This window comes from Nicotiana tomentosiformis, chromosome 6, assembly GCF_000390325.3.
Source record: "Nicotiana tomentosiformis chromosome 6, ASM39032v3, whole genome shotgun sequence".
Classification (NCBI taxonomy): domain Eukaryota; kingdom Viridiplantae; phylum Streptophyta; class Magnoliopsida; order Solanales; family Solanaceae; genus Nicotiana; species Nicotiana tomentosiformis.
Window position 1 is genome coordinate 132,869,647 of NC_090817.1, and position 23,840 is coordinate 132,893,486.

The following is a 23,840-nucleotide window of genomic DNA, read 5'->3' on the forward strand; positions in this document are numbered from 1 at the left end:
GTCTGTAGTTTTAACTTATACTCTCCCAGTGCAAATATTTTACAAATAAGTGCAGTTCAGAATTCAGGTTATTGCAACAAATTTATTTACTTTATTTACCAGGTTACTAATCTTCTGGATGCAGAAGATTAAAGGCTCTCTGACCATATTCTAATTACCTTTGCTTACTTTAGATATAGGTAAGACATTGCGGCAATGAGAATGAACGAACCCTGAATACTACGGTGATAAGATAGCCATTTGGTGTATACCATGTTTTAAAGTAAATCATAAGTTAGAAAAAAGACGAGGGGCAAATATTTAAGAGCATCTTATAAAATTCAATATAAGATCGGAAAAAGGGGGAAACAAAAGACAAAGTGAATTATCCAGCACAAAACATGTCAAGAAAGAAACTATGGTTACAACTAGCAATTCGGAATACAATTTCTAAATCGCCCGAACTCAGAAAAATGGAATAGAGATCAATATGAATCATCAATAGCTGCGGCCCCAGTATGTCCATTTCTTAGCAGGTTTACCCGAGGCAAAGCACAATGTACCTACGACGTAGCAGGAGAAAATGATAATATTAGATTATGGTAAAATTCAATTTTCAATAAGCAGTACCACCAAAACAGCAGTAAAATTAACAAGTCTACGATTGGCAACGCTTATTTTAACTTCGCTGTGTTTTAGGCAATAGTTATACATACTGCAAGGATAAATAGTACCTTCAGGCAGCTCAGGCTGGTCAAATGGAGAACAAAGAGTCTTCGCTGCACCCATTTCCCCTTTTGTCCGTGCCTTCACATCTTTCTCGACATCCTATTAGAAAGTATCAGAGTTCATGTGAAACATATGCAAACAGGAAATGATGATCTAGCTGGGAATAAATAGATCACCTCAATTTAAGGAATCTGTATTAGGAATAACAAACTCACTAAGCAAATTAATGTTATTATTACAAGAAAGAGAGAGAGAGCCTGCACTCACCATGAAACAAAGTGCTATAGAAAGATTTGTTAGTTTAAGTTCGTTCTCAGTTTCATCATCTTTGGGCTGGGAAAAGCAGGCGGCATTTGTAACAGTGTAGCCAAAATAGTCTATTCACCAGCTCAGGGAAAACACTAACTGCAACTAGGACACAATCTTTTCCTGTTTCATAAAAGTGAGCACATGATTTGTCCAATCGGACAAACCAGACATAGGAGCATCCATGCTTCATTTCTGGATGATGGAAGTGAGTTTCTTAAGATGGTTAAGGTGTGCCTAGTTAGAGCTTAATGAGTTTTAAACCCCTTCACACAAAAGAGAAGAATATATGACCATCTGCATAAGGAAAACTAGTGATCAGATTCACTTGAGCCTTGGGGTTTGCTCCCTTTCAAGGTCTCAAGTTCGAAACCCACTGGGTGCAAACAATTTCTGAGGGCCATCGGACTGGGTAAAACCTGAATTAACCGTGGTGCACTTTTGCGGGAAACTCCTTGCCGAGGGCCTGTGCACCCCCGGGATTAGTCGGGGCTCAAAGAGACTCGGACACCCGGTGCAAAATATTAAAAAAAAAAAAAGGAAAACTAGTGATCAGATCTGACAAATAAAGCATTGGTTCTGAGTCTGTTTATTACCATATCTCTTAGACAGGGACCATGAATCTCAAGTTATTTCTAGATTTAATTTGATATAATCAGTAGATATTGAGTTGCTAATTGACCATGATCGCAATCCATTGAATTTGTAGATAAACTAAATCAACCCTGCCAATATGTGGCATTTTAAGATCAAACTTGCCTGATGCAGAGACTGACTCCGTGAAATTCCCTCTATTTTCCCAGCCCAACATTAAAAAATTCATCTCATATGCAACAAGTTTGATAGAACTTTACCTCCTCATCACACCAAGGAGCCAAGATCAATTTCTTTTGGCTTACTGCTTCAGCAAATTCATCCCAGGTCTTTACAACCTGAACACAAGCATCCCGCTTTTGTTTTGCGACATCAAATAGATTTTGTTGGATAGAGGCAAGCACATCGTTTACTTGTTCGACTAAATTTGCCACAGTAATATCAGTTTTGGCTCCATTGTCACGTCGAACAGCTCGTAACTGAGAAAGTTATTTCAGAGTTTTGGATCAAAAAACATAAAACAGATACCACACTTTATTTGAATGCTTTCAGAAAACAAACAATTAACACCATAGCACACAACATTTCTACTTTTCATGAACAACTGAATCAGTAGAGAGTAACTATAATTCGTACCTGATTATTTGCAAGATCTTTTGGTCCTATTTCAATCCTAAGAGGAACCCCCTTCATTTCCCAGTGAGAATATTTCCAGCCAGGTGAGTAGTTGTCTCTGTAATCTGCCTCAGCACGAATACCTGATTCGTTCAAGTTTTTGACAGTGGCAGCACAGGCGTCAAAGATCCCTTGATTATTAGCATCCTTGTATAGCACGGGAATAACAATTACTTGTGTTGCTGCAACTTTAGGAGGTAAGACCAGGCCTTTATCATCTCCATGAACCATGATCATCACACCAATCTGTCACAGTACCAGATAAAAGAAGGGTGAGTTAGATTGACATCTGAATTACCAACTGCACAATACAGAGTTTCTCAATGGGGAATATCCACCGTTCTGGTTGTAAAGCCCCAGGAATTCTGCCAGACCATAGCCTTCTCTCCCTTCTCGTTTTCAAAATTTATCTCAAACATTGTTGCAAAATTCTGGCCCAAACAGTGTGAAGTCGCACCTTGGATACCACGGCCAGTATTAGGGATAAAAGCCTAGCAAACAAAACCGTGAACAATGTAAAAGAATGAAGATAAGAACAATTTCACCAGCAGTAAAAAGACTGCCAAATAATGTCTACCTCTACTGTAGTCGTATAGAGTCCACCAGCAAACTTCTCAAGCTCGCTTTTCTTTCCCTTACTCACTGGAACAGCTAAGAATTCTTCATATATACGTCTATACAACTCCAAGATTTCAAGAACCTGAAAAAATCGACAGAACATGTATTTATTAATAAGTAGTAAAGATAGAAGCTGACACATCAAATTCTTAATTCTTGTCTAGGATAAATCAGGGCACCTCAGTATCAAGCAACTAGTTCTCTCAAAAGACGGGTAATACTAATGAATTTGCTTTTGATTAGACAAATATTGACAAGATTAAAAGACAATCACCGCATACAGAAGATGCACAAGTCAGAGATTAGAATTGTCTGTCTGCCATGAAGCAAAGCCTAAAACAGCCCAGATTTTGACAGAAAGTGGGACAATTACAAACACATGAAAATGGCTTATTTGCATTTTGTAATATTCGTCCCTGATTTTACGATGATGATTCGTATACATAGCGACAAATTCCCATAGTACAATTTAAGTTAAATCTGTTTTCTCCAGATCTTGTCTGCTCATATTTCCCTTTTGGATTATCCCAAAATAGCCTTCTCAAAAAGTTAAAACTTTAAGGGGGTCCACTCTTCCCTCCAGCACAATTGTTCCTCCAATTTAAACCTGAATGAGAAGGGTAATATATAACCCACATTTGAAATTTAACAGAGCAAAATTTTTACATCCTGGCTTCAGCATCACTATCCATCTTCCTTCGAAGACAGGTTAGCAGGCACTGACATCATCCCATGTCAAGACAGCTTAGCAGGCTGGTCCATGTAACTCGAAATAATTGTTCACAAAAATAGGATTTGCTTGTCCTATAAAGTAAAGTGGTATCATGGTGCCGCCTTGAGCTGAAACAAAACTATAGTTCTCCTACTTCTCCGCACCATCCCAAACAGAATAATCAAATACCAGGTTTTAATGAATAATATTAACTGGAAAGGATAGCTTATTCAGCACTTCCAAACATGATACAATCATAAGCCTCATGGCCTGATGCAAACAGCTCCAGAAAGCTTAATTTTGCATCATATAGCAAATGCAAGCATAGGGCAAAGGACGGGGTAGGCATAAAAAGAAAAAGAATTTTATAAATTACTAAATTTCAGTTAACATCCAATATTTCAAGCTATATACTACCCAATGTTGTTTGAAGCACGCACTTCGTCGCTTAAAGCGAGGCGCATGTTCACCGCTTTTCAGGCGAAGCGAGCGGTTTTCACAACATTGGACTTGATACACATTGATATGTAATATAATTTATATTTAATAGAGAAATACCTGCTTATATTTATTTATAATTATAAATAAAGCTTCATTTGTTAAATATTTATTTTTGTTGAGTTATTGTTTATTTAGTTATTTTATTTATCTTTGCATTGCTTATTTTAGTTTAATTTTAAAATTGCGCTTCACTGAAGTGAAGCGCGCGCTTCGCTTCGAGCTTCGCACTTTGGGTGAGGCGAGCCCTCGTCGCTTTTTTGCGCTTCGTGCTCTCCAAAACACTGATACTACCTGTATAGAATTTTTAATGATCAATTGCATACTGTAACATATAACCGAAATACCTCTGCATCTGCCTCCTCCTTAGTTGCAAAAGCAGTGTGTCCTTCTTGCCAAAGAAACTCACGGCTCCTGAGTAAGGAACACAGGCAAGGAGTGTTACACACAGCTTGATGATCTCAAATGAATAGAAGGTTGATGTTTATAATGAATAAGCTAAATATACATGCGGAGCAGGTAGAAGAAAGGAGATAACAATTAGGTCCATCCTCCCCAGAAAGATGAACGTAGGATTTGATTAGCTTAAACAAGTTGCAAAAGAAAGTTGCAGATAGAGCACATCAACTTTCTGATGTGAGACAGGTAAAAGAATTAACTCAAAAAGCAAACCTGATGAAGGGGGTTGGGTTGCTAAACTCCCACCGCACAACGTTGCACCACTGGTTAAGTCTCAAGGGCAAGTCACGGTGTCCCCTTATCCACTTAGAGAAATAAGGATACATCACTGTTTCACTTGTTGGTCGAATCGCAATGGGGACTTCCAGATCAGATTCTCCAGATTTTGTAACCCAAGCAACCTAAAGAATGATGACAACCGGTTATAGAGCATAGTAGATGAACAAATGCTATACAGTTTTAGATTGCTTAAGAGGATGCTACAAACTGAAGACCATGATAGAAGTTACCGTTATTGAAATTAACAATACAACTGAACAAAGTATCTTACATCTAGGAATCATACATCACCCAAATATGTGGTAACTTTCTATACTATATGATGCCTTTGAAGGAAATTTAAGAGAGTAGAAAGTGGGAAGTCCTTTTCACATTTTACTATTATCCCTTGAAGAAAGAAGAATAAAAGCAGCAGCAACAGCTTATATACATATTTTGGAAGATAAAATCCAGTTTCACAAATCAAGGTGTCATAAAACGAAAAGACAGAAAATGGAAAGGAAACAAAGAGGTGTAAAAAAAAACACAAAGCCTTCCCAGTGCTTCACAGAGTGAAAAAATAACTCGAGTTTGCCAACAAGAGCCTCACCTCACCTCAGGAGCAAATCCTTCTATGTGGTCCTTTTCCTTTTGTAGAACACCAGGGGACACAAAAAGAGGGAAGTAGGAGTTCTTTATCTTCATCTTCTTAATTTCAGCATCAAAAAAGGCCTGGAAACAGAATTAAGAATGCATTGTAAATGTAATGAAGAAAGGGGTGAAAAATTGTCAGTCATGTAGATAACATCTCCTTTTCAAAAGAATTGTCAACTTAGCTGACATAAAAAAGAATTCAATCCTGAATAAGGCCCACACAAAACAATCAGTTTGAGGGACATACTTACTTGCAATATCTCCCAGATGGACATTGCCCATGGCCGTAAGATATAGCAGCCAGAAATATCATAGTACTCAATCATTTCACCACTAACAACCACCTACAATTATTAGTCAAGGAGGAGTAAAAATCATGATATGTGATAAAAAGGAACTTGTAAATGCAATATGACAGGAAGTACATAAAAAGAGCAGGAATCTTAAGAAATGCATCACACAAGTAAGCAGATATATACCAAAGTCAATTGTTGTTGAAAACGTACATGACATTGAGCTATTCACTTATAGTACATGTCTGATAGAGTGCATTAAACTTACTAACAAACTGGAGATACAGGCAGGTTTAAAACACCAGTAAGGGAAGAAGGTTGGTAACAAAAGGGAAGCTTTCTTTTTCGGTTATGTTTGCACATGAATGATCTACTTGCCGCCGGGGACATTGATTCTATGAAATAATAGAACATCTTATAGAGGTCTTTGCCAAGGAATTTCAGGTTGGCCTATGTTATCCAAAGATTCTTTTGATGCATATTAGGGATCAAGGAAAATCAATTCCGGCTCTGTTGAAAGTTAATAAAGACAAAAGACTTGCACCACCAAAACAATACAGGAACAAAGAAGATGGAGAAATGTGCAGAAAATGGACTAGAAATAAAAAGAGATGAGTAGAAACTAATCTTGCCCTGCCCAACATGGCGCCAAGAAATCCTCAATTAGGTACCTCCATGTCATGCACTAACTAGTTTTGTAATGCCAAGTGAAAGACATTAAATAAATAAGCTTTTGGGGAAGAGGGGGGGGGGGATGTAACTTTAGAAAAATTGGATTGCTTGAAGCATCTGGAAGCTCATATTCCAACTCTTTTTTTTCACAAAGCAAAATAACCTCAGAAGCACCCATGAATATCACATTTAGCATCTCTAATAGTTGAACATTCCAATCTTACCTCAGAATACCACTCCCCAAAGTTCTCATCTTTCTTGGAAGAGAGACCAAGACCTGTCTCTTTCTTGACTTCTTTCTTTTTTCCCTCTAAACAAAAGGCAAGACGAAAATATTACAAAGTGCAGACTGAAAACTTTGAAGAGTGAGAACAGGAAATTTGCATAAGCAGTCAACTAATGAGAATTACATACTATTTGAATCTTTACCAGCCATGGAAGCAAACACCTCAAACAAAAGCTAAATATGTTCCCTCCCAATAGCCAGGGTACTGTTTAACAGCAAAACAAGGCCAACAATTAATCAAGTTCAACAACGATCAGCTTGCGCAAGCAGCCAATTATCATCTATTTTCTTTTTCTTCTTAATTTCATTGATCAATCAATTCAAGAATACGAAAGTTTTGCACCCTTTTTTCCTATGATAGATGCATCAAGATTTTCATCCGGATCTGCTTTCCATCAATTTTAACACTATCAAATTTCTGAATTACTCAATTACAATAGAACTCGCATACACATATGAAAAACAGAAGCTACTAGCTGCAATAATCTAAATTGTAATAATGCCCAAAAAGTAGTTTCAAGAAGGTGCTACTTCATCAGGTTTCTCCCGTTTGGCCATAGACTTTGGCTTCATTTTTTCAAAAAACAATTGAAAACATTGTTTGTTTATGAAATATGATAATGTTTTGGGAAAAAAAATCAAAAATTTCCAAGTTCCTAAATTCTGGTTTAGAGCAGTTTTTGGGTGAAAATTTTCTTTCCACTCACAAAACTTCAACTTTTCTTCAAAATAAAATGCATGACCAAACACAACTTCAACTTTCAAAAATTATTTTTCAACAACTACAAAAACTCTTTTTTCAAGTTTCAATCAGATTTATGTCTAGCTTAAACTTTTGCCCATCTAAAACAGGTACGAGACTTACAAAAATCATGACAAGAACGAAAAATATGCACTTTGGTATACCAGTGTTTAAAAAAGCGCCCGCTTCCTCGCTTTAAGCGAGAAGCAAGGCGAAGCGTGAAGGGCAGCGCTTCAGCAAGGTGAAGCGACTCAGGTCAGTAAAAGCGACCGCTTCTCTGTAAAAAGCGAGAAGCGGGGAAAGCGAAGCAAATCGAAGAAGCGTCCGCTTCTCTGTTTTAAAATACTCAACCCTATTTTATTAAAAACGAGTTTTTGGATTAAACACTGGTCTGGACTTCTTCAACAACATCGACTAGGGTTCTTCTTCTTCTTCTTCAACTTCAAGTTCAAGACTTCAAGACTTCAACAGGTATGTTCTGAACTTCTGATTTTCATTCTCCTTCTTCTTCTTCTTCTTCTTCTTTCTTTTACTTTTTCTTTTTCTTTCTAAACGTCCAAAAAGCGGCGAAATGCTGGCAAATTTTTTCCAGAAAATTACTGCCCAATTTTTTCAGTTTTTAACAGAGAATTCCTCTAATTTTTTATATCCTTTATTCTTAGTTCTTATTGCCTTTCTTATGTGTTATGTAGTTGTTCTTTTAATGGCGCCAAAAAAAGATAGGAAAGACCCGGCTTGGGCTTACTCTGAAAGTGTTTGCGATACCAACAAGATGGCAATTAGATGTCTTTTTTGTGACAAGATTTCAAATGGGGGAATCTATCGTCAAAAAGTGCCTCTTGTCCTAAAGTTCCGTCGCATGTGAAGGAAGATTTGAAAGCATTCCTTCAAAAAAAAAAAAAGAGTTAAAGACTCAAATGATTCACGAACAAGAACTGTATAATCTTGATGACGATGATGAAACAGAAGAAGAAGTTGAAAAAGATGACAAGCAATATAATAATGATTGCGGAATACAAGAATTTGACAATCTTGTAGAAGAATAGGATGCTCATTTTGTGCTTTAATTGATGCTGCTATTTAATTTTTACATTGAAGTATTGAACATTTGCTTACAATTATATATGTTGTCTATGCAGTATTTATTTTAATTTTTTTTTAAAATTCCGCTTCACTTCAAAAAAGCGAGCGCTTCGCTTCTCGCTTTAAGCGAAATGGGGGTTGTCGCTTTTTCTCGCTTCACGCTCTTCACAACACTGTGGTATACTCAATAAGAATAGCTATAATGGGACATAAAATAAGGCCTAATATAATGTAACACAACACCCATTAACATCAAATTGAAATAAGTTAAACGGAAAAGGGTCATATTTGCTCCTGTACTCTTTAAAAAGGTTATATTTGTACTTCGTTATACTTTTTAGATATATTTATCCTTATCGTTATACTTTAGGATCATATTTGCTCTTGTACTCTTAAAAAGGATTATATTTGCCCTTCGTTATACTTTTTTGACATATTTATCCTTACAATTATACTTAGGATCATATTTGTCCCTCATCCGTTAGATCGCCATGTCCTACCTTTGTTTTCCTACATGGCGCCTATGTGAATTTATTTTTCTTCCAATTTAAATACGATCACTTATTTAAGATAATTTAACCCACCCACTCAATTTAAATATGGTCAACACTTACCTCACTAGTTGTGGTGACCTAGTTAGTGTGTCTTATTTAAATTGAGTGGGCAGGTTAAATTATCTTAAATAGGTGAACATATTTAAATTGAAAGAAAAAGAAATCCACATAGGCGCCATGTAGTAAAACAAAGGTGGGTCATGGCGATCTAACGGAGGAGGGACAAATATGATCCTAAAGCATAATTGTAAAAATAAATATGTCAACAAAGTATAACGAAGCGCAAATATAACCGTACCATTTTTAAAAAGTACAGGTACAAATATGAGGGGCAACAATTTTAGACTGACCTTGGCTACAAAGAGAGGCGAAAACGACGTCGAAAAGAGGAGAGTTTGAGGATGATGAAGCGGCGCAGCAGTGGAAGCCTGAAGGAGAAGGAAAGTGTCAACGCAAGGAAAGAGTATGGGAAAACGACACGCTGCTCTTTATCCTGTTTGAATTGTGAGTAAATTCAGATTCACCCCTCTATTGGAATTACACAATGAATTCACCCTACCAGAGGGTAAACATGTTGATAAGCGTTATTTTCCTTTTAATTTGCTCCAAAATACTTTTTCAGATTTTAAAATCTTTAAAGTCTAATATTTTTTAGATTTCCTTTTGCATCGTTATATAGGAGTAGTAGTTATTGATCTATAGTTTTAATTTTTATGCGTTGCCGATGCAAATATATTTTACAAATAAGTGCAGTTCAGCATTCAGATTATTGTAACAAAATTACTTACTTTATTTACCAGGTTACTAATCTTCTGGATGCACAAGATTAAAGGCTTTCTGGCCGTATTCTAATTATCTTTATTTTCTTTAGAAATATAAGAAGCATTGCAGCAATGAGAATGAACGAACCTTGAATACTACGGTGATAAGATAGCCATTTGGTGTATACTATTTTTGAAAGTAAATCAAAAGTTACAAGAAAGACAAAGGGCAAATATTTAGGAGCATCTCTTTGATTTGTGAACTATAAAATTCAATTTAAGATTGGAAAAAGGGGGAAACAAAAGACAGAGTGAATTATCCAGCACAAAACATGGATGCAATTAGCAATTCTGGAATACAATTTCTAAATCGCCCGAACTCAGAAAAATGTAATAGAGATCAATATGAAATTATGAATCATCAATAGCTGCGGCCCCAGTATGTCCATTTCTTAGCAGGTTTACCAGAGGCAAAGCACAATGTACCTATGACGTAGCAGGAGAAAATGATAATATTAGATTATGGCAGTAAAATTCAATTTTCAATTAATAGTACCACCAAAACAGCAGTAAAACTGACAAGTCTACAAGTATACATTGGCAACGCTTAACTTCGCTGCGTTTTAGGCAATAGTTATACATACTGCAAGGATAAATAGTACCTTCAGGCAGCTCAGGCTGGTCAAATGGAGAACAAAGAGTCTTCGCTGCACCCATTTCCCCTTTTGTGCGTGCCTTCACATCTTTCTCGACATCCTATTAGAAAGTATCAGAGTTCATGTGAAACGAATGCGAACAAGAAATGATGAACTAGCTGGAAACACCTCAATTTCAGATGAATGTGCATCAGGAATAACAAACTCACTATGCAAATTAATATTATTATCATAAGAGAAGGATAAGCTGCACTCACCAGAAACAAAGTGCTATGGAAGGATTTCTTAGTTTAAGTTCGTTCCCATTTTCATTATCTTTTGGCTGGGAAAAGGAGGTGGCATTTTTAGCAGTGTAGCCAAAATAGTCTATTCACCAGGGAAAACATTAACTACAACTGATACAATCTTTCCCTGCTTCGTAAAAGTGAACGCATGATTTGTCCAAACCGGACAAACCAGACATAGGAGCATCCATACTTCATTTCTGGATGATGGAAGCGAGTTTCTTAAGATGGTTAAGGTGTGACTCTAGTTAGAGCTTAGTGAGTTTTAAAACCCTTCACGTAAAAGAGAAGAATATGTGACCATCTGCATAAGGAACACTTGTTTGTTATCAGATCTGACCAATAAAGCATTAGTTCTGAGTCCGTCTATTACCATATCTTTTAGAAGGGTTCATGAATCTCAAGTGAATTCTAGATTTAATTTGATATAATCAGTAGATATTGAGTGCTAATTGACCATGATCGCAATCCATTGAATTTCAAGATTGACTAAATCAACCCTGCCAATATGCAGATTTCAAGATCAAACTTGCCTGATGTCTGACTCTGTGAAACTCCCTCTGTTATCGCGGCCCAACACATTGAAGAGGAAAATAAAAAATTCATCTCATTTGATAGGATTTTACCTCCTCATCACACCAAGGAGCCAAGATCAATTTCTTTTGGCTTAGTGCTTCAGCAAATTCATCCCAGGTCTTTACAACCTGAACACAAGCATCTCGCTTTTGTTTTGCAACATCAAACAGATTTTGTTGGATAGAGGCGAGCACATCTTTTACTTGTTCGACTAAATTTGCCACAGGAATATCTGTTTTCGCTCCGTTGTCACGCCGAACAGCTCGTACCTGGGAAAGTTATTTCAGAGTTTTGGATCGAAAAACTATTAAATTAAAAAACAGCATGTTATTTGGCTGCTCTCAGAAAACAAACAATTAACACCATAGAACACAACATTTCTACTTTTTGTTTTCATGAACAACGGACTCAGTAGGGAGTAACTATAATTGGTACCTGATTATTGGCAAGATCTTTTGGTCCTATTTCAATCCTAAGAGGAACCCCCTTCATTTCCCAGTGAGAATATTTCCAGCCAGGTGAGTAGTTGTCTCTGTAGTCTGCCTCAGCACGAATACCTGATTCGTTCAAGTTTTTGACAGTGGCAGCACAGGCATCAAAGATCCCTTGAGTATTAGCGTCCTTGTATGGCACAGGAATAACAATTACTTGTGTCGCTGCAACTTTAGGAGGTAAGACCAGGCCTTTATCATCTCCATGAACCATGATCATCACACCAATCTGTCACAGTACCATAGAAAAGAAGGGAGAATTAGTCTGAAATCTGAGCTATTAACTGCACAATACAGAGTTGCTCAATGGCATGGAATACCCACCGTTCTGGTAGTATAGGCCCAGGAATTCTGCCAGACCATAGCCTTCTCTCCCTTCTCGTTTTCAAAATTTATCTCAAACATTTTTGCAAAATTCTGACCTAAACAGTGTGAAGTTGCACCTTGGATACCACGGCCGGTATTAGGGATAAAAGCCTAGCAAAAAGCCATGAACCATGTTAAAGACTGACAGATAAGAACAAGTTCACCAGCAGTAAAAGGAACTGCTAATGTCTCTGACAGAAGTGTCTTTGGTACCTCTACTGTAGTCGTATAGAGTCCACCAGCAAACTTTTCAAGCTCGCTTTTCTTTCCCTTACTCACTGGAACAGCTAAGAATTCTTCATATATACGTCTATACAACTCCAAGATTTCAAGAACCTGAAAAAATCGTTAGAAATCAGTATTTATTAAAGAGTAGTAAAGATAGAAGCTGACACATCAATTCTTGATTCTTTTCTAGGATAAATCAAGGCACCTCAGTTTCGAGCAACTAGTTCTCTCAAAAGCCCTTTAACACTATGAAGTTTGCTTAGCAAGAATTTGACGAGATTATAAGAAATCACAGCACGCAAAGGATGCATAAGTCAGAGACAACAACTAAGACTTTTCACTGATGCTGGGAGCACGATAGGTGAAAACAATCTCCAACTACTTTTCAATTGCTGTAGTAGCTTTCTAGCAACACCAAATTTCAAAGTTATGCCATGCTTAATAAGGAGAACGATCCAGGAAGCTAAAGAACCGTACAACTATGCACCAACAAAAATGCATCTTTCTCTAGTGGTTGAACTCACATTTCCAAAGTTTCAGCCATGACAAGGCCAGCAGTCAAAATTCACACATGCCCAATTTTGGCCATGAAACAAAGCCTATAACAGCCCAAATTTTGAGAGACAGAGGAGCCATACAGATACATGAAAATGGGCTTATTTGCATGTTGTGATATTCATACCTAATTCTACAATGATAATTTGTATACACTACACATGGGAACAAATTTCCATATCACACATAAGGTAAATCTGTTTTCTCCACAACTTGTCTGCTCACATTTCCCTTTTTGGATTATTCCAACATAGCGTCCATCTTCTCAAAAAGTTAAAAGGGTCCACTCTTCATTGTTCCTCCAATTCAAACCTGAATGAAAAGGGTAATGTATAACCCTCATTTGAAACTGAAGCAAAAGCAAAAAGTTTACATCCTTGCTTTGGCATCATTATCTTCTTCATTTCAAGACAGGTTAGCAGGCACCAACGTCATCTCATGTCAAGACAGGTTAGCAGACATCATCTCATGTAAAGACCGGTTAGCAGGGTGGTCCATGTAACTCGGATTAATTGTTCACTAAAATTTGATTTGCTTGTGCTCGAAGTAAAGTATCTCGTGGTGCTGCCTTGAGCTTAAAAAAACTATAGTTCTCGTACTTCTGCGCACCATCCCAAAGAGAATATGCAAATACCAAGTTTTAATGATTAGCATTAACTGGAAAGAACAGATGAAACCTCATACCACAATATATCCAAACATGATACAACCATAAGCCTCATGGTTGATGCAAACAGCTCCAGAAAGCTTAGTTTTGCATAAATGCATCATAAAGCAAGCATAGGACAAAGGACAGAGTAGGAATAAACAGAAAAAAATTTACAATTACTAAATTTCAGTTAACATCCACTGCTTTCAAGCTGTGTACTACTCTGTATAGCCATTTTAATGAAGCTTAAGAAACGGTTCAGTTTTTTTCTGAAAATGATAAACGACTCAATTGCACACTCTAATATATAACCAAATACCTCTGCATCTGCCTCCTCCTTAGTTGCAAAAGCAGTGTGTCCTTCTTGCCAAAGAAACTCACGACTCCTGAGTAAGGAACACGTGCAAAAATTGTTATACACGGCTTGAAGATCTCAAAAGAATGAATAGATGGTTGATGTTAATAACGTATAAGAAATACATGAGGAGCAGTAAAAGAAAGGAGATAACAATTAGGTCCATCCTCCCAGAAAGATACAATGTTGGATTCTTTTTTAGCTTAAACAAGATGCAAAACAAATGTTTGCAGTCAGAGCTCATCAACTTTCTGATGAGAGACAGGTGAAAAACATAAACTCAAAAAGTGAACCTGATAAAGGGGGTTGGGTTGCTAAACTCCCATCGCACAACGTTGCACCACTGGTTAAGTCTCAAGGGCAAGTCACGATGTCCCCTTATCCACTTAGAGAAATACGGATACATCACTGTTTCACTTGTTGGCCGAATCGCAATGGGCACTTCCAGATCAGACTCTCCAGATTTTGTAACCCAAGCAACCTGTAGAATGATGACAATTGGTTATAACGCATGGTTACTGAACAAATGCTATACAGTTTTAGATTGCTTAAGAGGATCCTACTAACTGAAGAACATGACTGAAGTTTCTGTAATTGAAACTAACAACGCGACTGAAGGAAGTATCTTACATCTAGGAATCATATATCGCACAAATTTGTGATAACTTTCTCAACTATTTGATGGGTTTGAAGGAGATTTAAAAGAATATAAAATGGAAAATCCCTTCACTTTTTACTATTATCCCTTGAAGAAAGAAGAATAGGAGCAGCAGGGACAACTTATATACATATTTGGAAGATATAATCCAGATTCACAAATCAAGGTGTCATAAAAAGGAAGGACAGAAAATGGAAAGGAAACACAGAGTATAAAAAAAACACTAAAAGCCTTCCCAGTGCTTCACAGACTGGAAGAACACAAGAGTTTGCCAACAAGAGCCAAGCCTCACCTCAGGAGCAAATCCTTCTATGTGGTCCTTTTCCTTTTGTAGAACACCAGGGGACACAAAAAGAGGGAAGTAGGAGTTCTTTATCTTCATCTTCTTAATTTCAGCATCAAAAAAGGCCTGGAAACAGAATTGTGGATGCATTGTAAATATAATGAAAAAAGGGGTAAAAAATGATCCAAAATGTCCAAAATAAGACGCCAGTCATGTAGATAACATCTCCTTTTCAAAAGAATTGTCAACATAGTTGACATAAAAAAAGAATTCAATCCTGAATAAGGCCCACACCAAACAATCATTTTGAGGGACAAACTTACTTGCAATATCTCCCAGATGGACATGGCCCAAGGCCGTAAGATATAACAGCCCGAAATGTCATAGTACTCAATCATTTCACCACTAACAACCACCTACAGTTATTAGTCAAGGAGAATCAAAATCATGATATGTGATAAAAAAGGAACTTGCAAATGCAATAAGACAGGAAGTACATAGAAAGAGCAGGAATCTTAATAAATGCATCATACAAGTAAGCAGACAAATAACAAAGTCAATGGCCGTTGAAGACATACATGGCATTGAGCTATTCACTTATAGTACTTGTCTGATAGAGTGCATTAAACTTACTAACAAACTGGAGATACATGCAGGTTAAAACATCAGTAAGGAGAAGAAGATTGGTAACAAAAGGGAAGCTTTCTTTTTCAGTTACGTTTGCACATGAATGATCCACTTGCCGCGGACATATATATCTATGGAATAATAGAACGTATTATAGAAGTCTTTGCCAAGGAATTTCAGGTTGCCCTACATTATCCAAAGATCCTTTCATGCATGTTAAGAATCAAGAAAATCAATTCCGGCTTTGTTGAAAGTGAATAAAGAAGAATTGCACCCCAAAAAAATATAGGAAGAAGAAGATGGAGAAATGTGCGGAAATGGACAAGAAATAAAAGAAATGAGTAGATAGTAATCTCGACTTCCCAACATGGCACCATGAGATCCCCTGTTAGGTACCTCCATGTCATGCACTAACTAGTTTTATGATGCCAAGCGAAAGACATTAAATAAAATAAAGGGGGACAATGTATTTTTAAAGAAAGAAATAGATTGCTAAAAGCAACTAGAACCCCATGCTGAAACTCTTCTTTTGCACAAAGCAAAATGACCTCAGAAGAACCCATGATTATCACATCTAACATCTCTAATAGTTGAATATCCCAAGCTTACCTCAGAATACCACTCCCCGAAGTTCTCATCTTTCTTGGAAGAGAGACCAAGACCTGTCTCTTTCTTGACTTCTTTCTTTTTTCCCTCTAAACAACGGAAAACACGGATATATTATACAAAGTGCAGACTGAAAAATTGAAGAGTCAGAAAATTTACGTTAAGAGCAATCAACTAGCGAGAATTACTTACTATTTGAATCTTTACCAGCCATGGCAGCAAACACCTCAAACGACAGCTAAGAATGTTCCCTCCCAATTGCCGGGGGTACTGTTTAACAGCAAAACAAGGGCAACAACTGATCAAGTTCAACAAATATCAGCTTCTGAAAGGGGTTAATTATCATTTATTTTCTTTTTCTTCTTAATTTGACGGATCAATCAATTTAAAAATATGAAGGTTTTGCACCCTTTTTTTCTCCGATAGATGCATCAAAATTTTCATCCAGATCTGCCTTCCAACTATTTCAACACTATCAGTTACTGAACTACTCAGTTACATTTCGCATACACATATGAGAAAACATGAGTTGCTAGCTGCAATAATCTGCACCTAAGGGTGAGGCCTGGTGGTCAATGAAGTGGGTTGAGAATCATGAGATCTCAGGTTCAAATCCTAGCGGAGGCAAAAACACTAGGTGATTTCTTCCAATCTGTCCAAACCTTGATAGACAGAGTTACCTGGTACCTATTGCTAGTGGGAGGTAGCAATAATGCCGTGGAATTAGTTGAGGTGGGCGATAAAAAAATAATCTGAATTATCATAAAATCCGAAAATTAGCTTCAAGAAGATACTGCATTAAAATGTTTAAAACTTCGCCCATTTAAACAGGTATGAGACTTGACAAAATCATGACAAGAATGAAAGATATGCAATTTGGTATACTCAATAAGAACAGCTATATAACCGTGCATCACGCATCATGGGACATATAATAAGGCTTCATATAATGTAACACAACACCCATTAACATGAAACTGAAAAAAAAAACTTTAAATCTAATATAATGCACCCATAACAGAGAAAAAAGAAATTGAAAAAAAAATAATAAAGAAGTTCCGGTATTAGCAATTGCAAAAGGATATGGTCAACAATTTTAGACTGACCTTGGCAACAAAGAGAGGCGAAAACGACGCCGGACTGGGGAGGGTTTGAGGATGATGAAGCGGCGCAGCAGTGGAAGGAGAAGGAAAGTGTCAACGCTAGGAAAGAGTATGGGAAAACGACACGCTGCTCTTTATCCTGTTTGACTTGTGAGTAGAATTCAGATTCACCACTCTATTGAAATTACAGAATGAATTCACTCTACCAGACAGTAAACATGTTACATTTTCCTCTTTTTGTTTTCTGCTACTGTTCTATTTTATATAAGCATTATTTCCTCCCCCTTGTTTTTCTCCAAGCATTCTCCTTTAAATCCTTTTTAATATTTTAAGAATTTTGAAGTTAAATTTTTTTACTTTATCTTTAATAACATATTTTTTCAATATTAATAACATAAGTATTTTTATAACACACTCTTTGATAGGAAGGCGTGGAGTTCGAGAATTAGGTTTAAGGTTAGTAGATAGTCGAGTGTGTGACTCCTCCCTACCAGTATTATTAGTAGTAGTTCGTTGAGTATTCGGTTATTGATAATCTCTAATACTACATATTTTTTATTATCTTGTTGTTGATATTGCTTGTTCTTTTACTATCTTGTTGTTATTACTGCTTGTTTTCTCATTATCTTGTTGTTGTTATGGTTGGTTGTTACTGCTTTCTTTTTTCTTTCTTTGAACCGGGAGTTTATCAAAAACAGTGTCTCTACGCTCAAGGTAGGGGTAAGGTCTGTGTACACGCTACCTCCCCATACTCCACTCGTGAAATTATACTAGGTTTGTTATTATTGTTGTTGTTATTATATTTTTATAATATAAAAATATTAAGCATATTTAATACTATAAATTCATGGATACTTTTTATACGATCAAAAGTCTTTTTTTTCTTAAACTTCATATCATGATAAACATCTCGGGAATCACATGAACAAAAGAATCTAAGTGTCTTTTCCATGGAAAGTCATTAAGAGAAGACAAAGGACACATTTTCTATTATACTTAGTGACTTTTTATGATACTTCAAATAAAATTGACTTATTTTTTTGTTACAAAAAATAATTTAATAGCTTTGATATTGTATTAGTAAAAAAATAAATATTACACATGGAATTATATGAGGATGACATGGCAAAATACGTGGATCACTAAAAAGATGACAACTGGAGTATCGTATTAAAATATTCACAATTTACAACAAGTACGAGCAAATCACTCACGAGACGAAAGGGTTCGGTTGCTCGAGCCTAAATTACTCATTAAAGAGAAACAGGCAGGATGAATCAAGACAGTAAAGAGGGAAGATTCATGAACCTCTAATTAATGTGGAAGAAGAATCGGAACCGTTACAGAATTTTCATAAACAGTTATGGTTGCCAATTATAACGTTTTATTAATGTCATTAATGCTCATAATGATTCGGTCATAAAAGGGAAGAAAATATTATATTTGTAAATTTCTATATAAGGGGAGGGAATTTCACTTGTAAAGACATACTCTGATTATTATCGGAATATAACTACTTTCTTGTACTTTCAATTGATTAATTTGTCATTTCTTGTTCTAATTTCCTTTCTTATTTCTGAGAGAATATTGAATTTCTTGATTATCAGTAACTCGAGTACTTCTAAAAATAGGCTTTGACTGAGAATCAAATTCTTTGGTTAAACAAATTGGTTCTGTTACCGGAAATCTGATAATCTTCTCTTACTTTTCAAATCACTCTCTCTCAACTGAATCATGTCGAATGTCAATGACAACAACCAACAGGTGGAAGGAACTCCAGTTCCATCTCCTCAGGGAACCCCACGCAATTCAAGAGAAGCATCACCAAAAAGATCCACTACTCATAACAATGACCAACATGGAAATGAACAAATTGTCGAGCAGGATGCTGTGAAGCAGTTAATTACTGAGTACGTGAATGATGCTCTCCAGGCTTTCATTAGGGGACTACCAGCTGTGCCACCCATACCTCCACCAAACAATACTGCAACTGTGGAACTTCCATGGTCAGGGTTGGTTAATTGTGTAAGCGGAGGAACTCCCAACAAGTCACGTGATGGGAGACCAGGTACGCCTAATAATTCTGATTTACAAACTTTAATACTAACCTTGCAGAAATAGGTAAAAGAACAAAACGACCGTATTGAGCAAATACCCGGCGTACCACATGTGATCAAAGGAGTTGATTTCAACAAATATTCACAACAACCATGAAAACCAAGCACAGCTCCATTACCAATTCCCAAAAAAATCAAAATGCCTGACATCCCAAAATACGATGGAACAACCGATCCACGTGACCACGTCACTGCATTCACCACGGGAGTAAAAGACAATGATTTAACCAAGCAGGAGATTGAATCTGTGCTGGTCAAAAAGTTTGGGGAAACACTTACTAAAGGAGCGTTAACATGGTACTCTCTTTTACCTGAAAATTATATCGACTCTTTTGCTGAGCTTGTAGATCTATTTATAAAAGCACACTCAGGCGCACAAAAAGTTAAAAAGAGAATGGAGGATATATTCAAAGTAAAGCAAGGAGATACAGAATTGCTTCGTGAATTCGTAGACAGATTCTAACGTGAAAGAATGCTGCTACCAAGAGTACCCGATAATTGGGCAGCCATGGCATTTGCAAGCAATTTAAACGAAAAAAGTCCAAAAGCTACGATGAGGCTTAAAGAGAGCCTACGAGAATTCCCTGCCATGACATGAAATGATGTCTATAATAGGTACAGTACCAAATTACGAATCGAAGAAGATATCGTAGCTCAGTCAAGGGTTGAAGAAAAAACAGGTTCAAGGCGGTCGGAATCTGAGAAGAGGTCCGGTAAGAATAGGTACGAGCCTTATATGGGACCTTCGGGGAGAGAAGCTCGTTCCAAATTCAAAAACGTGTGGGCTGATCACAGGTTCGCAAATAGAGATTCAGGTTCGTCATTGTCGAGATTCAGCAAAGATCGAGGTGAACGCAACAGAGATGCTAATACAAACGCAAGGATTGGGGACTACAATTTAAACGTAAGTACCTCCGAGTTGGTCGTTGTTTTAAGAAGCATGGGGGATAAGGTACGATGGCCTAAAGAGATGAGATCAAATCCAAATAGAAGAAACCCAGACTTTTGGTGCGAGTTCCATAATGACCATGGCCATAGAACATCAGACTGCAGATTATTACAAGGTGAGGTGGAACATTTATTGAAGCAGGGCTATCTGACGGAATTATTCAGCGAGAAAGGCAAACAAGCTTACATGAAAAATAGGCAAGAGCCCCCAAAACCTCTATCTCCAAAGAGAACAGTAAATGTGATAAACGGCGGAGAAGAAGTCAACGGCGTAACCTATACAACTGCGAGAAAAACAACAAAGTTCACAATAACTCACGGGAAGCGAACTCGCCAAACTCTGGAAGACGGCAACATAACCTTTGATGATGCAGATGCCGATGGATTAATGATTCCTCACAATGATGCACTTGTAATATCTTTACTTATACATGATACTAATGTAAAACGAGTTTTGATTGACCCAGGTAGCTCCGTGAACATCATTCTATTACGAGTGGTGAACGAAATGCTGATGGGCGATCGTGTAGTTCCAAATGCACGTTCCTTATCTGGGTTTGATAACTCAACCGTTGTTACAAAGGGCGAGATTGAACTAAGCACATACGCATAAGGGGTCATCAAAGAAATAAAATTTCAAGTGATAGACACGGATATGGCCTATAATGTGATTCTTGGGAGGCCGTGGATTCATGATATGGATGTTGTGCCATCCACATTACATCAGGTTATCAAATTCCCTTCAAAATGGGGAATTCAACAAATTCGAGGAAATCAACAAACTTCAAGGAGCATCAATTCGGTGATGCAGCCAAGTAAAAAAGATACGAGTGCAAGTCAAAATGATGCGGGTGTAAGTGATAAAGATGCGGTAAATCAAATTTCAATAGAAACTGTATCAAAACAAACAGACGTGGACTCTAGACCAGATGTAATTCAAGAGCCAGTGGAGAGCGAAAACATTAAAACAACGATTGAGGAGCTTGAAGCTGTTCCACTTTTCGAACAATGGCCAGATCGAAGAATTCATATCGGAGCAAGGTTAAACCCAGAAAGGAGAGGTAAGTTAATTGAATATTTAAAAGCTAACGCGGATTGTTTTGTATGGTCCTATTCAGATATGACAGGTATACCTCCAAAGGTGATGACTCATAAATTAAATGAAGATCCATCATTCATACCTGTCAAACAAAAGAAGAGGAATCAAGGATCATTCAAAAATCAAGTGATCAATGAAGAAGTACAGAAACTCTTAAAGATCGGTTTAATACGCGAGGTAAAATATCCTAATTGGTTAGCTAATACTGTGGTAGTTCTGAAAAAGAACGGTAAACTGAGAGTTTGTATAGATTACACTGACTTAAATAAAGCATGCTCGAAGGATTCATTCCATTTACCACATATAGATCAACTGATTGATGCTACCACGGGCCACAAATTATTAAGCTTTCTAGATGCGTATTCTGGATATAATCAAATAAAAATAGACCCTTTAGACGAAGAAAAAACTTTATTTATTACAAACAGGGGGACTTATTGTTACAAAGTCATGCCTTTTGGCTTGAAAAATGCTGGAGCCACGTATCAGAGGTTGGCGACCAAGATGTTCCAAGAACACCTGGGGAAGACGATGGAAGTGTACATTGACGATATGTTGGTCAAATCTACACAAGCGGAAGATCATTTTCAAGATCTTTCAACTACCTTCGAGATCCTCCGCAGATATAATATGAAACTGAACCCAGAAAAGTGCGCTTTTGGCGTAGCTTCAAGTAAGTTTCTAGGATTTCTCGTATCTAATAGAGGAATTGAAGTAAATCCTGCATAGATTAAAGCTATTGAAGAAATACCTGATATACTCACAAGCAAAAAAGAGGTACAAAGATTGACAGGTAGGATTGCAACTCTGGGAAGATTCATTTCAAGATCTTCAGAGAAAAGCTTTAAATTTTTTTTTAGTATTAAAAAGCAAAATCAGTTTGAATGGACTGAGGAATGCCGACAAACCCTCAAAGATTTGAAGGCATACTTAACAAATCCTCCCCTACTGTCTAAACCAAGGGATGGAGAAAGACTATTTGTATATCTTGCAGTTGCAGAAGTAGCTGTAAATGCAGTTTTAGTAAGGGAGGACAAAGGTAAACAATCTCCTATTTATTATGGTAGTAAATCTTTATTGCTGAAACTAGATATCCTCATCTAGAGAAACTAGCTTTAGCATTAGTCATGGCAGCTAGGAAATTGAGACCATATTTTCAATGCCATCCTATCTCCGTAGTAATTGCATATCCATCAAGGAATATTTTACATAAACAAGAATTGTCAGGAAGACTAGCCAAGTGGGCAGTAGAACTAAGTGAATATGACATTATTTATCAACCTAGAACAGTAATAAAATCTCAAGTTTTAGCAGATTTCGTCGCTGATTTTAATACAAAAATAATTTCAGGAGTAGAAAAGGAGTTACAAATTTTTACTAGAGCTAATCCAGGTACGTGAAATTTATTTATTGATGGCTCTTCAAATGTCAAAGGAGCCAGTTTGGGTATTGTCTTAATCCCACCCTCAGGTGAAAGTATAAGACAAGCAATTAAATGTTACCTTATTACTAACAATGAAGTAGAGTATGAAGCTGTAATTGCAGGTTTGGAACTAGCACGAGAACTCTCTATAGAGCAAATCATGATTAAAAGTGACTCTCAACTGGTAGTCAATCAGATACAGGGGACTTACACTGCTAGAGAGCCACGAATGCAACAATACTTGGAAAAGGCACGAGAACTGGTCAGGCAATTCCAATCATGGAAGATCGTGCAAATACCAGGGAAGAAAATGCAGAAGTAGACGTGTTGGCTAACCTTGCTTCAGTTGCAGAAGTAACGAGTGAAGAAAATGCTATTGTAATACATTTATTTCATTCAGCACTTGACCAGGATAAACATGAGATAAGCTTTAACAATTTAACCTGGGACTGGAGAAACGAAATTGTTAATTTTTTGCAGTACGGGATCGTACCTGAAGGCAAGAAAGAATCTCAAGTGCTTCGACGAAAAGCTGCTCGTTACTGCCTAATTCGAGATAATTTATATCGAAAAATGGTTGGCGGTCCTTTAGCAAGGTGTCTTGGACCCTATCAAATAGAGTACGTGATGAGGGAAGTACATGAAGGACATTGTAGAAATCACGCAGGTGGAAGATCTTTAGTTAAAACTCTAATCAGGGCAGGATACTACTGGCCTAAAATGGAAGAAGATGCAGAAAATTTTGTAGCCAAATGTGATAAGTGTCAACGATATGCCAACAATATGCATCGACCTGCAGAGTTATTACATACAGTTATTTCCCCATGGCCATTTATGAAATGGGGAATGGATATAGTAGGGCCTTTACCACAAGCTAAAGGAAAGGTACAGTTCTTATTAGTATTAACAGATTACTTTTCAAAATGGGTAGAGGCAGGAGCTT

The 23,840-nt window shown here is 37.0% G+C and overlaps 3 protein-coding genes and 1 long non-coding RNA gene across 7 annotated transcripts; 2 read left to right on the forward strand and 2 right to left on the reverse strand.

Moving 5' to 3' along the window:
- Nucleotides 1-297: 297 nt before the first annotated feature.
- Nucleotides 298-9,603, reverse strand: LOC138893417 (proline--tRNA ligase, cytoplasmic-like). 4 transcript variants are annotated; one of them, XM_070177836.1, is made up of 14 exons: nt 9,463-9,590; nt 8,221-8,360; nt 6,862-6,938; nt 6,672-6,757; nt 5,734-5,826; nt 5,444-5,560; nt 4,784-4,971; nt 4,438-4,525; nt 2,861-2,983; nt 2,622-2,774; nt 2,245-2,529; nt 1,869-2,087; nt 714-807; nt 298-542 (listed from the first exon to the last, which is right to left on the reverse strand). In XM_070177836.1, the coding sequence occupies exons 3-14, from the start codon at nt 6,881-6,883 to the stop codon at nt 478-480; spliced, it is 1,533 nt and encodes a 510-aa protein (XP_070033937.1). In that variant the 5' UTR covers nt 6,884-6,938; nt 8,221-8,360; nt 9,463-9,590; the 3' UTR covers nt 298-477. The 4 variants fall into 4 exon arrangements, with proteins under 4 accessions (XP_070033937.1, XP_070033938.1, XP_070033936.1 ...); XM_070177837.1 differs by lacking the exon at nt 8,221-8,360 and having other exon boundaries at nt 4,459-4,525; nt 9,463-9,603; XM_070177835.1 differs by lacking the exon at nt 8,221-8,360 and having other exon boundaries at nt 9,463-9,603.
- On the forward strand, nt 9,480-11,631 carry LOC117276652 (uncharacterized). Its single transcript, XR_004506925.2, has 2 exons — nt 9,480-9,616; nt 11,328-11,631. It is a non-coding gene; the product is annotated as an uncharacterized lncRNA (long non-coding RNA).
- On the reverse strand, nt 10,124-17,588 carry LOC104095709 (proline--tRNA ligase, cytoplasmic). Its single transcript, XM_009601894.4, has 13 exons — nt 17,314-17,588; nt 16,400-16,477; nt 16,211-16,296; nt 15,298-15,390; nt 14,984-15,100; nt 14,327-14,514; nt 13,998-14,064; nt 12,460-12,582; nt 12,205-12,357; nt 11,825-12,109; nt 11,440-11,658; nt 10,536-10,629; nt 10,124-10,359 (listed from the first exon to the last, which is right to left on the reverse strand). The coding sequence occupies exons 2-13, from the start codon at nt 16,419-16,421 to the stop codon at nt 10,295-10,297; spliced, it is 1,512 nt and encodes a 503-aa protein (XP_009600189.1). The 5' UTR covers nt 16,422-16,477; nt 17,314-17,588; the 3' UTR covers nt 10,124-10,294.
- A 2,575-nt stretch (nt 17,589-20,163) lies between these two features.
- LOC138894793 (uncharacterized) lies at nt 20,164-20,988 on the forward strand. The gene has a single exon (XM_070179523.1). The coding sequence runs from the start codon at nt 20,164-20,166 to the stop codon at nt 20,986-20,988; it is 825 nt and encodes a 274-aa protein (XP_070035624.1).
- The last annotated feature ends 2,852 nt before the right edge of the window (nt 20,989-23,840 follow it).

Excerpts from the sequence above, each read along its gene's own strand:
- LOC138893417 (XM_070177835.1), bottom strand. The coding sequence starts at position 6,883 with ATGGCTGGTAAAGATTCAAATA. Across the intron at positions 4,526-4,783 it reads AACCCAACCCCCTTCATCAG|GAGCCGTGAGTTTCTTTGGC; the intron begins GTTTGCTTTTTG and ends TTCCTTACTCAG. Across the intron at positions 2,775-2,860 it reads TCTATACGACTACAGTAGAG|GCTTTTATCCCTAATACTGG; the intron begins GTAGACATTATT and ends TTTGTTTGCTAG.
- LOC104095709 (XM_009601894.4), bottom strand. The coding sequence starts at position 16,421 with ATGGCTGGTAAAGATTCAAATA. Across the intron at positions 14,515-14,983 it reads TAGAAGGATTTGCTCCTGAG|GTTGCTTGGGTTACAAAATC; the intron begins GTGAGGCTTGGC and ends ATCATTCTACAG. Across the intron at positions 11,659-11,824 it reads AAGATCTTGCCAATAATCAG|GTACGAGCTGTTCGGCGTGA; the intron begins GTACCAATTATA and ends TAACTTTCCCAG.
- LOC138894793 (XM_070179523.1), top strand. The coding sequence starts at position 20,164 with ATGGGACCTTCGGGGAGAGAAGCTCGTTCCAAATTCAAAAACGTGTGG.